This window comes from Hakea prostrata, chromosome 9 (genome assembly GCF_041222555.1).
Source record: "Hakea prostrata isolate BN-2017 chromosome 9, UWA_Hpros_2, whole genome shotgun sequence".
Classification (NCBI taxonomy): Eukaryota; Viridiplantae; Streptophyta; class Magnoliopsida; order Proteales; family Proteaceae; genus Hakea; species Hakea prostrata.
This window is the reverse complement of record NC_142608.1, coordinates 52,619,785-52,634,922: the sequence shown is the minus strand read 5'-3', so window position 1 is coordinate 52,634,922 and position 15,138 is coordinate 52,619,785. Positions and strand designations below refer to the sequence as shown.

The 15,138-nt window shown below is 38.1% G+C and overlaps 1 protein-coding gene across 1 annotated transcript; it reads right to left on the bottom strand.

Annotated features, from left to right (window-relative positions):
* Window positions 1-983: 983 nt before the first annotated feature.
* On the bottom strand, window positions 984-12,242 carry LOC149005521 (uncharacterized). The gene is made up of 7 exons (XM_089168509.1): window positions 12,099-12,242; window positions 9,424-9,806; window positions 6,749-6,856; window positions 2,405-2,566; window positions 2,133-2,304; window positions 1,879-1,952; window positions 984-1,758 (listed from the first exon to the last, which is right to left on the bottom strand). Exons 2-7 carry the CDS (start codon window positions 9,778-9,780, stop codon window positions 1,678-1,680), a joined length of 954 nt encoding a protein of 317 aa, XP_089024635.1. The 5' UTR covers window positions 9,781-9,806; window positions 12,099-12,242; the 3' UTR covers window positions 984-1,677.
* Between the last annotated feature and the right edge of the window lie 2,896 nt (window positions 12,243-15,138).

The window sequence follows — 15,138 nt, the reverse complement described above, 5'->3', positions numbered from 1 at the left end:
TAGCAGAGAAGATGGCAACAATAAGGATTCGTCGAATCTGAAGGAGAAGTTTGAAAGCAAAATTGTGGTTTGGCACCGGATCCCTGCAGTTGGAATTTAATTTGTTCTTTCATTCCTTCGTATCTCCTCTCCCCGTTGCTCTTCTCTCCAACCATGAGATGAGATCAAGACCCGTAAACCCTACCGGAATCCTCCTTTTCTTGTGGGACGGTTTAACTATCAATAAAATAAATAAATAAATAAATAAATAAAATAAATTTAAAAAAAAAAAAAAAAAAAAAAGAAGAAGAAGAAGAAGAAAAGAGAGAGGGTATTTTCGTCACAAAAATTATTAAACTAAGAGTTTCTGTTAAGTTTGTCCTTAGTTAATCATTTATTGAAACTACGGGGGAGCCATATGCAAAAAAAACTTAAACTTGAATAAAAGTGATTTTGACCAAACCTCAAGGGGTCCAGATGAAAATTGCCCAAAAAAAAATGTTGGATTGATCCACTAAACATGATCAAACCTAAACCTCCTTCGGCCCACCAGTTAGCCATTTTTAAGATGCTTTTTCTTTCTATATGAGAATTGATAACTTTATATTAAGGTGTAGGGAATATATAAAACATGCAATCCATAACCCCTTCAATTTTAGGATGTTATTCACATACATTAACCAATCATCAGTAGAGAATTGGCGAGGGAGAATTTTTTCTATTGCACAGGCCCACAGGTAATGGTGTAAAAGAACAGAGATTCGAATCCATAACTATCTTGGACTTAACCCTGAGGGGTGACTCAGTTGGCAAAGACCAACATAAGAGGTCAGAGTTCGAATCCCCTCAGGGCCAGGGCGAAACCCCGCCTATATTAATTATATAAAAAAGCGTCTTGAGGATGTAGTCATGGTGCGCGCAAGCTGGCCCGGATGAACCTCATTCCAAAAACAAAACCTATTTTGTACTTACTACCTCTAAGAGGCTGCCATGTCTACTTTTCTCTGAATTAAATCGAAAATTACTTATCCGTATATGCACATTTAAAGGCCTCCGGTGAACTTGAACATGCAACCTCAGTCAACTTGAATACATGATTCGGGTGACTCATTTCCTTTCCTGAGATTTCAATAACTACAAAAATAAAAGCAGCTAAGCTAACACAACCGAGAAAGATTGCTATATTACATAACCACTGGGTGTGCAACCGGATTAGGATCCTGTGGGAATTATTACGAGGAAGATGACAATGGCCTTGATCATCATTGTTATTAGGAGACAGCATTCATACTCAGGAGATTCTCCCATCAGCTCCACCAAATACAGCATTGAATACCGATAGAATGCCACAATTGACCTAACAGCCGCTTCATATGTTTTATTTTGCCTTAAGCACCACATTTGCCCTGAACTTCACTCCAAACAGGACCTTCAATGTAAAGCCAAAAATCTATCACTCGAAGATAAACTCAGTTTCTAATAGTGGAATGCTACTAAGCTCAACTGGTTCACCTCCATACTCTTCACTAGGTCCTATAGTGAACCAATTAACCAATAAAAGAAGATACAAGATTTAACAGATTTTTTTTTTTACACTCGGGTAATGCAGATGTATGTAGTCAAAGATTGAAAACAACAACATTAGTCCAGGATCAGAGATGAGGAAGAGTTATCGGTTGGATCTGCCCAGTGATTTATCTATCGTTGTAAAACTCTTTTCATGATATCCTGTAATGGGTTCCCAATTCCTGCACCAACAGTTTCCGCCAAATACTTTGCCTGCAGAAGTTCCAAGCAGAGAGAAGGGATCATGGCACCATCCACCATTCCAGGAGCCGCATTGACACAGCAATGGAATTCAGATAAAGAAAAGAAATGAAACAGGCGTTTAGGGCTTACCTCTTGGACAGTCTTCCCAATGTCAAAAGCATCTTTTACTCGACCATCCATGAAATGCCACGTGTCCCGAAAATCTAGAGCAATTTGACATACAAAGAGGAAATGAAAATGCTGTACCCTAAATCAGCCCCCCCCCCCCCCCCCAATCATCCCACCAAAAAAAACCTCTGGGTCGGGGTTAAGTGTCATTCATTTACTCCATAGCTACCACAAAAGTGCTTTATAAACCTATGTCAAATAAGAAGAAAACATACCTGGAGAATTATCAGTCAGCATGTACACCTCAGATGTTGAATATATCCCTCCAATGACCGTACGCTTTAAGTACCAGTCAATATCAGAGGCCTGGTCACCAGTAGCTTGCAATATTTCATCAACCAGCATTGCCCTCTGCTTAAAACTGGTTGGGATATTCGTTGGTTGTGCCTGTCAATATGTGTAAACAAAAATTGGTACACAAGAATTCAGCAATTGGTCTTGGTGATTCGACCTCTTAAAGCTTAATAATGACAGAAGATAATAGAACCTGGATGCTAAGTGCTTGAGGCCATTTTGATATGTAGGGAACTTGCATTTCCAGGCGAATCCGAATAAGCCTTGAGACACATTCACTGGGTATCAAATTTCTCAACTCCTCTCCTGAGTCGATTATATCAATAAGCCTCTGTAAGCATTCATCCATGAAAAACTGTATTCCAAAAAAAAAAAAAAGAAAGAAAGAAAGAAATAAAATTAGATCACATGAATCTGAGAAACTAAAAAAGCATTCAATAAATTAAAGAAACATCTCCTGGTTAGATGGTAGAGGAGCTAGAATACTCTCAGCATAACCTAAATAAGGAACATCTACTGTAATCAGGAGTCGAACACCCAGATTAATAAGCCTAAGGCACAGAAACCAGTGGATAAGAGGTGAAGGTGTTCACAAAGATATCCACTATATCATTCAATACTAGAAGACATAATAAACCAGACAAACTTTCTCATCAGTACCCTCTGTAAAGCCAGACTTGCATAGAATTTATAGGTAAACCAAAAACAATTGGAAAAACAAACATAAAGGTTTCCAACCTTTAAATTTGCTACAAACAATAGTGAACAGTTGAGAAGCAATAAGGCCACATCTAAGTACTGAGTGAAAATCTCAAATGCATGCTACAGTTGGATTCATCTTAGGGAGACAAGAAACTGGTATGCAACCTCACCTTGTTTGGATCTAGGGCAACCAACACTTTGTGAAACCCCATTATCATCAGTCATCGCTTATAAACATTGTAGTGGAAAAAGGGCAACTTATTCCAATCATTGACTTTCACCACTAGGGGAGAAAACTCCTCTTCACTGGACAATCCCTAGGCCCTGAGGTTTGGAGTGGAAGATCATATCTAGAAAATGTAGGGGATAGCTGGGTGGATGCAATAGTAGAAGGCTACCCAGATGTGGATCAACAACAAAGCAGCGTTGATGTAACAAAACTTTGTGTGTGTTCTAACCAAGAGGAGATGAACATGCCATTTGATATTTTTTCTTTATTTGGAATAAGGATATTAGAGGTTTAACCATAGAAGAAAATTTGACCAAAATTTCGACAATTTCGGTCGAAATGTCTGCATTTTTCAAAAACGAAACGAAATTCTAATTATTTCGGAAAAGTGTCAAATTTCGACCATTTCGGAGGTTTCAACCAAAATTTCAACCATTTCGACGAAATTTCAACTATTTCGACCATTTCCACTGAAATTTTGAACATTTCAACATTCCAACTTTTTTTCCCCTTAGTTTTTGTTGATTTCTATCCCATTTTTGCCTAATTTCCACAACTCCTTTGCCTTCAAACACCTCTTTTGCTCATTTTTTTGCCTCCAAATACCTCCTAAGCCACAACAGCTATAAAAGAATCTCCAGCAACAATAAAATGTGAAGCATAAGCCATACCCAAACAGTTCCAAACTTCCCCTTTTTTTATTTTGTTTTGTTCATGCCTTAAATGATCTTGTATTTCCTTGAAATTAATATATGTTTAGCCTAGGACTATGATCTATGATTGTATTTGGTTACTTATCTTTTTATTATTTGCTACCATTTTTTTACTTTCTGATTTTAATAATTATTTTCTAAAATTATGTATTTTTATTTTATGTATATATGATATACAGGCTTCAACTTAATATATGTGAGACACCATCACTTGATCTGGTTGGTCATTTTATTTTGTTAACTTGTTGTATATGTAACCATTCTACCAAACAATTCATGTATGCTGATGATTCTATGCCTGTATGCAATACAGTTTGCACTTATCGGAACCAGTCATTTGTTAGTATACTTGAATGATATTTTTTTTTTTGGCAAAATACTAGTTCCATTATGTTTATTATGCTTGAAAAATGTAGTATGCAAGAATCCAAATCATTTTTGAGTCCATATGAGGCCCGAAATTGAAGTTTTAATTTCCAGAAAAAAATGACCAGTTTCAACCGAAACATTGAGATTTCGGCCTTTTGCAAGGTTGAAATTCCTGTTTCAGTCGAATTTTCTTCCTTGGGTTTAACTATTGCAATATTCCATATGGGCATTGAGCTTGTGGTTGGATTGTTGGGAGTTCAGGAGAGTATGATTTGGACGGGGGTTTTTGTTTCTCTTAGGTCAGGAGTGGTCTCCCATGCATCCTCTTCTATTGATTTGATTTCTAAGCATCTCTAATTGAAATAGATTTAAGGTGAGTTGTTTGGCATGGAATGGACACTCGAAATAGAGGAATTTGAGCACAACAGTATGGAGCAATATAATACACACAAGAAGAGTTAAAAGGCCAAGGGTAGGTCAAAAGTTACTTAGGAAGAAATACTGAGAGCTATGAATGGCTTTGGTTGACCTCAACAATGGCCTCAAAGAGCAGCAATGGGAAAATAGCACTTGTAAAGCTGACCCTATGATGTAACTCAGGGTTTAGGGTTAGATTTCAGGATCTTCTAAATTAGAACCAGCATGCAATAAGGGGCTTAGATTTTTCAGCCCAGGGGTTTAGGAGTCAACAAAGCTGCTGGGAATGCAAATTCAGGTCTGAAATTTCATAGGATTTCAAAATGGGAAATTCATGTCCTAGGTCAACTGGGAGTCAGCTAGGATTAAGGTTTTGGAGAATGGCTGCTGTCCTGCAGTTTAGAACTAGGAAGTCACTGCCATGCAGATTGGGAACTGTTTTGGAGAAGGTAAGGCTGAGGTACGAAGATTTACAGTTTTCTGAAAATTCAAAAAAATTCTGCAACTTCACTTGAAGAAGATGGAGTGCAGAAAAATTCTAACTCCAAAAATAGGTCTGATCTAGGGAAACTGAGGTTAGAAGTGAAGACTAGGGGTTCCTGCTATTCTAATGAAGGTGGAAGCCTGGGGAAGGACTTGGGTGCAGAGGAAAGTGAAGGGAAAGGGACTGGAATAATTTGCCATGGGTTTGGGTGGGGTTTCAAAGTTTGGGGTTGAGGGGATGGGGCTGTGAAGGCTGCGGTCAGAGAGAGACGAAGTTGAGGTTGGGGATGTGGTTTATTACTTCCTTGTGAATGAAGAATCTTGAAGAAATTCTGCGGCTGCAATGCTTGAAGATGTGAAGAGAACCTTGAAGTTGAGGAATAGCTCACAAATACCCAGCCATAGGGTGTCCCTCAGGATCCCATGACTTCTACAAGCCAAATTCTCAAACTCAGGTTTATTCAATAATCAAGACTGAGAAATAAGACCTATTTGGGATCCAACACTACTTGATTCGAACCTGACTAAAATAAGACCACTACTTAAGATAAAATTTCTAATTTTAGAAAACCCTATCTTGAACAACTCATACTCAAACAAATACCAACTTAACTCAACTACTAAGACCACAAATTATGAAATGAAAAACAGAATTAATTATTTTGGAAAAGTGTCTAATTATAAAGACACTATGTCTCATCTTAGATGTAGCTACTACTTACAATCTTAATCCAAATTTCTCTTTATCATAAAAAAAAAATGAAAAAATAAAAAAATAATAAATTTTCCTAACTAAAACTGGACTCGGTCAACCAATAATACTCGATTGAGAGGAAGGAAAATTGCCATTCTACCCCCGGACAGATTCGGCTCCTTTTAGTTGGGCCCTGTTCCCACGGATGGGCTTGGGCCCTCTTCTGGGCTCTTTTGGGACAGGTTGGGGGCTGGTTACATCACCCTCTTTAGTTGCAAAAGGCTTAGTTGAGGTGAGTTCTTTCCCACCCTTTCTTCTAGTAAAGTTTATCTTTTGTTTCTGATCCTCCTCCACCCAAACCCAAAGATAAGATGAAGAAACAACCAACACTAAAGATAAAGAAGTCTGAACACAGGAAATATCTAATATTCATGCCCAAAGATAAGATGAAGAAACAACCAACACTGAAGATAAGGAAGTCTGAACACAGGAAATATCTAATATCCAGTGATGATGAAACTCTCAATTACCTCAGTAAAGGAAACTAGAAAATACTCTGTCTTATGGGGCCACTAACAGAAGTACATGAAGTTTGAATGGAGTTTCTCTGGAGTGATGCAGCAATATGAGAAATGTTCACAAAAATTTTGGACTAATTATGCTATCACTCTAGATGAATTAGTGAGTAGTTATGACCTCAAACCAAACAATGGCTAAATGATAAATTGCATCTCACAAATCTAAATATTAATGGGCTTTACCAACATGAAACTTCAGACAGATCCACATAGTTCCATACTTCCAGCACAAATGTATCAATCCATGCCAACTCTCTCTCAGTTAAATATAATAATAAAAAATAAAAAAAGAAAGAAAGAAGAAGACAACAGGAAAAATCAGAACCAAAAGAATGGGAGAAGAGGTTTGTACCTCTACAAGTGCAGCTTCTTTCCTGGGGAAAGATCCAACAATTGCAGGAGAGACTCCAACCTCCCTTGCCCCTGTAATCAAGGCTGTTTCAGTCCATCCCAATCTGATCTGCATTTCAACACAACATGAGAACTTCACCTAGTTCACAAACAAACTATATATCTTCACAAGTTAAACTTACAACCCCAACCCTAAACAGCACAAAAAAGTAATTTGATTGGTCACTGAATTCAGCCTATTTTCTCCAGTAGCACAGTGGGATAATTAATGTCTTAGATATGGCATCATGGCTCTTGATTGGATTGAGAAACTGCACCAAATATGGAAGCCAGTTCAGTTCAAGATCCAAGCCTCTTTTGGACCAAAATAAGGCTTCAGTAGGCAATTGGGGGGCAAATTTGGTGATTCATCATGTAAGTAATACGGCACTTTATAACCTTTTCTCATTGAAATGGGAGTCCACCCAGTCATGATTTTCTATTTGATTCTTTAGAACGTTTGTTACTTTTAGCTCTATGGGTCCCGATAGTCTCGTAGTTGGTCCATGTCTTATTGTCATAAGCTAGTTATTGTTTGAGTTAAGGATTTAGAATCATACATGTAGGAGATCACAAACAAAAAAATCATGTGCTAATTGCTGTAATATTCTGGCAGCTGAAGACAGCTTTGCTTCTGCCATACTGATTCTAACCGATGACAACTGGAATTTTCTCTTTGAATCTTGTTTCTCTTGGTACCTTATATCTTCTCTCTCTTCCATTTTATCCCATCAAATCCCTGTTTTTCCCCTCACTTCCTATTCTATTTCTCCAATCGAATCCCCCTCTTCCATAGTTTAATTTTACTTCTCTTTTAGTACTGCCATTTTGGTTACAGGTTGATACAACTCGGCAAATATCATAAATAGGTTCAGAACACTCAAATTCACAAAGAAATATCTTCCATTGGACATATCTGTAAGCTGAAAATCAAACTATTCTTTCCATTTGAGTTCAATCATAAATAAAAAAGGTGATATGGACAATGGTATCTCATACTGAACTAGAATAGGACGGATGAAGTGGAGAGGTGTGTCCAGGGTGTTGTGTCATCAGTTAATTTCTTCAAACTTAAAGGAAAATTTTATAGGACAATCATGCAATCAGCCATGATTTATGATACAAAAGGTGGTGCAATTATGCAACATCATATAGAGAGACTCAGTGTAGCATAGGTGAGGATGTTGAGATGAGTGGCAAAACTAAAAGGATAAAGGAACGATCATGAGCTGATTTGGAGTAGCTCCAATACATGATAAGCTACAAGCAAGTTGTTTGAGGTGGCATGACCGTGTTCTATGGGAGCCTTTGGAATTTCCAATACTGAGGAGCGATCTGGTAGAGATTGAAGGAACTTATTTGGGTAAAAGCAGATTAAAGGAACTTCAAGAGCCAAAGGCAGACCTAAAATAATCTGAGTAGTGGCGAGGAAATGCATGTGTAGCTTCGGCCCTGTATCAAGAATGAGCTCAGAAAACGCTGATTGGAGGGCAAGGATCCCTGTAGCTGACCCCAGTTAGTTTAGGATAATGCTGACTTATTGCTACTGTTGTTGTTCCATACTCTAAATTCTGCGGTCCAATTTCTTATGCCTTTCCACAATCAAAGTCAGCTTCTTAAACCTATTATGATATGAAAAGGGACAGAGATAATTTAGAATAAGAATTTGTTATCCTTGAACTCTTCTCCTGTTAACCTTTAGATGACAACGTAGAATAGGAATCTGTTAACTAGTACAGAATTTTCTTCTCCTTTACTCTCAATTGCATCCTCCCCTGGAGTTTGCAAAATAGGAGTCGAAGTGGGAAAAAGGAACTTGATGATTGAGGATTGTCACAAACTGATCATTTTAGGTACTTAAGTTGAATCAGAAATAAAGGAGGAGAAAAAGGATGATGTTGCACAAAAAAAATATATATATATATATTTAAACAAGGTTGATTAAGTGGAGTGGTGCATTCGGAATGATGCGTGATTGACGTTTTCAATTAAAAATTGAGTAGAAAATTTTATAGGACACAAATAGCTATGATGTATGAAACTAAATGTTGGACAGTGACGAAACAACATTGACACAGAACTTATTGTCACTGAATTGAGGAAGTTGAAAGGGATGAATAGTAGAAGTAATAAAAGACCAAACAAGGAATGCAAAAATTAGGATCGACAAGGAGTGAGAAGTAAAGAGAAGGTTTTTTGGGGTGCAACAGACACATACACCAAAGGCTTTAAATTCTCAAATAAAGGGCAGAGAAATGATATGATTAAAGGAGTGGAAATGGAAATGGCCAGCGTTAGGCCTAAAATGAAATAGGAGAAGTGGTGAGGAAAGACATACACAGCTTAGGATTATTAACAAGCACAACATAAAATCTTTGAATGGAGCTGATTGGAGATAGAAAACCTATGTATCTGACCCCATTCACTTGGGATAGGCATCGTTTATTCGCATTGAATTGAGTAGTTGACCTCTTTCTACATTAACATATAAGACACAGCATCAAAACTGAATACTATGCTATGATATTAACCAATAATAACAACATACACACACACACACACAAGAACCGGTCTGATCAAACATCATACTGACATCTTAACAGACAATATGGTAAAAATAAATTGGGGTGCACTAACCACATGAGGAAGAGCTGCCTGAAGGACACGTGCTTGCTCCTCTTCATACTCAACTCGTGGTTGTCGCACTCCTCTGGAGGTCTGTCTCTCCTGAGATTGTTCTTTTCCAGATGCAGTTGCTCCTGATGTTGCAGATGCAGAATGTGCTTCTTCATTACTGAATTTAGAAGCTGCTGTTGTTGCTGATGCAGAATTTCCAGTTTGTGTTTGTTCTGGGGGATGAACAGGGTCTGTCTGTTTCAAGGGTTGAGCATTGGAGCCAGTAGAGAAACAAGAAAAATTGGTGCTGATTGGAGAAAGTACAAGGCGTCGATTTGCTGGGATGCCAAGGAAGCGCTTCACCACGGATCGATACATCTCAAGCAGTAACTGTCAATAGTATTCTGCAAAGAATAAAGCACACTCGGTATTTAAATGCCATAGAATAGCTCCACGGAAGATTATCTAGGGAATTCAAAATCTGTCTCATAAGAATTTGATTTGCCATATTATCCAATGAAGACACCAAATCTTACATAATAACTCTCTTATTGCTGACGGTAACTACATTTCCTTTCAATAGTAATAACAAAAAAAAAAGGAGGGGGAAAAAAAAACAAAACAAAAAAACCAACATTTCCTGATGCAGAAAAGGAAAGGATTCTTTAAGATCAGATCAAGTACACAGATGGATATACTATGCAAATGAAGAGGAAATCAACTATAACAGATTAGATGATGCAAATTAACAGAAAATCAACTAATACAGGGAGGTCTAAAGCTAAGATAAACACAGTAGAACATTGCAACCAATAGAAACAGATTAATCCAGTTCCTAAACCATCAATGATTAAGATAAGATGGTTACCTTTAAAATTTACAAAACTATGGTACTCAATGTAGCAAATGAATTTACCAAAAAGAACTTGGTAAAGAATTAATACAAAACACATTTAGGAAATTAGACATGCTATGTCTAAGAAAACCAAATGACCAGACAAGAAACAAATAAACTGCTTAAAAAATATTAATCCAAAAAATGTAATACTATTCAAAAGATCCACAGTATTATAGTTTTAGAAACATGTATCAGCAGCTGAATAAATAACTTAGGAAAGTAACCCAGACACCAGTTGATGGAAAGACAAAGATGTAATGCAATCAAGTTTACAATATATCAAGCAAGGCAAAATGGATCAAAAGAGACAAATGCATTCACTTCCAGTTGGTAACCAAAGATAAGTAACATAAAAAAACCACAACAACAAAAATGGGTTTGTGATTATGATATCTGAACCAATAAAAGGCCAAGTACGTAGGTTATCCTTACAACAGAGGAGTCCCCAGGGCTGGATATTTTGGCACAGCCCGTACCAGAAGGTCCAGAACCATGCCATAGCAGCAGCTGTGAACTAGCTACTGGGGCCAGGAAATCAAGTGATGATGGAGATCAGTGAGAAGATCTGGGAAAGGGAGAGGTACCAATAGTCAAGGTTCAGGAAGACAAGAAAGGAGATAGCAAAATTGAATTCAGAATCAGTAGTGCAATGGCAGGGGGACGGTGAAAAAGTTAGGCACAGATCTCAGAGAGGATAGTAATGTGATAATTGGGGACGGGGTCATGCAAGAGAACTTGTAGGGAGCAGGGGTCGTGAGAGAGAGCTTCAAGAGGATAGAGAGAGAACCAGATCGCAGGACAATAGAGAGTGGAGACGGACTCGTAGATACTCCCTGTAATCAGACAAAGAGGTAGAAACCTTTTCTGTTTTTCTCTGAAGGGTCATTTTATTAAAATAAGCGGAAAAAACATAAGAAGTCAAATACAGAATGAGGAAAGAATCCTCAACAACAACATGAAAAATCAAGAAGCAGAGCAATAAGCTGCTCACAAGCAACTTTTAAAACCTAAACCTGGAGAGATCCTCTGCATCCTTTTAACTCCAACTGAGCTTCGAAGTAAGAGATGAAGAAAAAGGGTAAATGGGTCGAGGGTTCTCTGTTGAATCAGACAAAGAAGGGGCCGGAAGGAGGGAAAATCTCGGGTTCTCCCTTGGTTGAAGTGAAAATAATAGGACGGAGACAAAATGAGACAGGTACACTTTGAGACTCTGCTTACCAGGTTTTCACAACTTAGATTCAGTTCAGTTTATAATTCCTGGCTCTCTCTCTCGTCTTCGCAATCTCTTCGGTCTCTCGTTTTTGTAGGACATTATCGCAAACCATAAACGATAAACTATCGCTTGAGTCTGCACTCAACACAATGACTCTCGCTCGCTCGCTACTCGTTACTTCATTTAACAAACGTCTTCACCTTCGCCATACCAATAAAGAAACTCTTCCGTTGAAGTCTCCTAACTAGATATGCTAAAACTGATCAAACAAAACTCGAAAATAGATGCTGATTGGTTTGGACGAAGCTAATCATTTTTAAGGAAATTCAGATAGAACAGCATCATGCAGATATCTGAACAATCTGAATCGATTAAAACTTGCATCAGAAGGGACGGGGAAAATGGGAGCTGAGATCGAATGCAAAATCCCTAAGGTTCACCATATAAAACTAAAACATACAGCTCAATTAGGTTCTTTAGCATCTCCTTATCAATCAAATTCAATCAATCAGATGTAGAAGACAAAGTACAGTAAGGTAGAAAGATGTATAGACAATTTGGAGAATCACCCAGAGAGAGACATACCTTTGACGTCGCTGCAAACACTTCGCTTGACAGAGAGGGAGACGTGGGAGAAAGTTGTTCAGACAATAAAATTCAGGTTTCCGTTCGGTTCGTTACCTGGACGGAGGAGCTACAGTGCTTAAACTGAGTTGCATGTATCCACATCATATACCGCTAATTAAGAATCTTTTTTATCACAAGTGACGGAAAATAAATTAATAACCAGAATGGAAACTCTGTCATAGACAAATCTACGACAGAACAGGCCCCCAATGAGTTGGCTCAGTTATTCAAGACCTTCAAGACCAAAAGGTCTTGCCAATGATGGGTTAGCCAAGCAGTTGAAGACCCGCTTCCTACGGAGAGGTTCTGGCCTTCTGGGTTCACATCCACTCGGCTACACATATATCTAGAATAAAATAAAAGACCAATAAAAAATATAAAATATAAAAGGGATAATTACTATTGCCCCCCTGTACTTTGATTTTATTACTAATGTATCCCCTGTATTTTGCAAAATTACTAATCCAACCTTTAACTTTGTCTATAATTACTAATGCCCCCCTACTGTTAAGTTCCGTTAGTTTACTGATGATGTGGCATCTCCATATTTTTTAAAAATCCCAAAATACCCTTTTACTTATCTCTTTACTTATTTACCCTTTTGTCAAGTTACAGTAATACCCTTAATTAATTGTAGAGAAAAAAATAATCATAATCTGTTTTACTCTAAAAAAAAATCACCAAAATAAAGAAATAATAATTGAATAAAATTAAAATAGAAACCGAAGAGGAGGGAAGATAGAATTCAACTCAAATTTAGAAACTGAATATCACCTACTTCGTTAATTCCTTCTCTGGCAAGATTTTGTGGTTTCGTCAATGGTGGGTTGGTAAAGCGGTTAAAAGTCTAAACCCCAATGGGGAGGTGTTACGTTTCGTTTCCAATATTAAAAAAGCACCAGTCCCCCCGCCAAAAAAAATAAAATAAAATAAAATGTGGTTTCCTTCCCTACGTATGCTAGAGGAGAAGGTGGGAAACCAAATCAAATTTGAATTTTGCCAATTTCTTTAATTCAAAATAAATAAGTTTAGTGAAGGTGGGAAACCAATATTTTTTTAATTCAAAATAAATGAAGTTAGGGTAAAATTGACATTTAATCTGGTTTTTATAAATGGGGTAGTATCGTCTTTTGATTTCTTAATTTTAATGAAGGACAAAGTGGACATTACATATTCAAACTTAACGGCTACTTAACACGGTTATAAGGAAGGGGGCAACAGTAATTTTGTAAAGAACAGGGTTTTATTAGTAATAAAATCAAAGTACAGGGGGGCAACAGTAATTATCCCAATATAAAATAAAATAAAAGACCAATAGGTCATAGTTTTGAGGAATTTTTTTTTGATGCAGCGACTGCTAATAATAGGTCATCAAGAGGGCATCATCTGTGTAGAGTACAATCTAATGGTGTCAAGTAAGAGTGCGGAAATACATATATAAACATAATTAACCCCGAGGGGTGACTCAATTGGCAAAGACCAACGCTTCCACATAGGAGGTCAGAATTCGAATCCTCTCGGGGCCAGGGCAAAGCCCCGCCTATATTAATTATATAAAAAAAACGTCTTGAGGATGTAGTTGTGGTGCGCGCAAGCTGGGGATGAACTTCATTCCAAAAAAAACATAATTTTTTAGATCAACTGATTACCAAAAAAAAAAAAGAAACTCCTAGATCAACCCGATCCTTTCTCTATCTTGCAAGCCCTAGTAGCAGATTAACATTTTTCCAAGTTCTTTTCTTCGAAAATCAATGATTCTCCCATAACCTAGTTGGAAATTAGTGTTTTCGAGCATCTCTTTTTCTATTTACCTCTATTTGGTATTTGCATTTTGATTATTATTATTATTATTTTTTTGGTAAGCATTTTGATTATCTTACACATTTGGTTGTCCCTGTTTTTTCTTTTCTTGCGTGTGTCGGATTCTGTAACCGAGACACCTGTAAACTTTGATTCTATATTTCGCATGTCTTACTGCATCTACAAGGATTTTAATTGTGATATGGAGAGTTTATGATCAGACCGGGTTCACACCTGGTCCAACCCTCGACCCCGGTCGAGACGGAGAAAACCGAATCGCTCTCGAGCGAACCGGATCTAGAAGATGGCTTGCTGGAGAAGAAAGATTATTCTGCTGCAAGCGTGCCCTAATCTTACTTATGGATTAGGGTAATCACCCTGATGACAGCAGACTCAAACTGACGGCTGCGGATAATCATCATCAAAGGGATAACTATCGCATAACCTAACGGTTATCTCAGGAGTCCTCTACTAGCCCAAGCTAGTAGAAGTCTATCGCTCAACGGATCTTATTGATGAGATCCAACGACTACCCGAAGAAGGCTCGAGTGCATCCAACGAAGGAGATTCGAAGGTACACTATATAAACCTCACTACTATACAAGGTGAGGGACGGATCAATTGATCAAGGAGAATACTATCTGAAACTCAGGTTCAGATACATACTGATAGACCTCAATTATCAGCGTCCTGCTATCTAGATCACCTTTCCCGTTTCTTCATTCATTAGCTCTGTACTTCTAGCAGAGCCGTTTGTGATTAAGTTCATCAATCGACTTAGCCTTCGGAGGTGGACTCCCGACCCCAGCCGGTCGGGCCACATCCGACGCTTTTGTTTTGCGAGGACATTACGTGGAGATCCAAGGGCTGAGCAGATTTTGGACGCATCATTTGGCGCCGTCTGTGGGAAAGACTTGAAAAAGCCATGGTGACTAGATCAGCCAGCCGCACAACGCAATTCCGGTGTTCGAGATACGGGGTGAATAATCCAGATATTCCCCGGAAAGCCAAAATCCTATCGAAGTGGATAAAGGCCGGGAGGACGTAATCCTCCCGATACAATCCAAGATCAATTGGATCGGTTAAAGATTCAACTCTTGGAAGTGAGCCAAGCACTTCGCTTGCTCACCGCAGACGAGTGGTTTTGCCACAAGAACCCGATCAACACGATTCGGGAAGACGCACGTGACCACGTGAC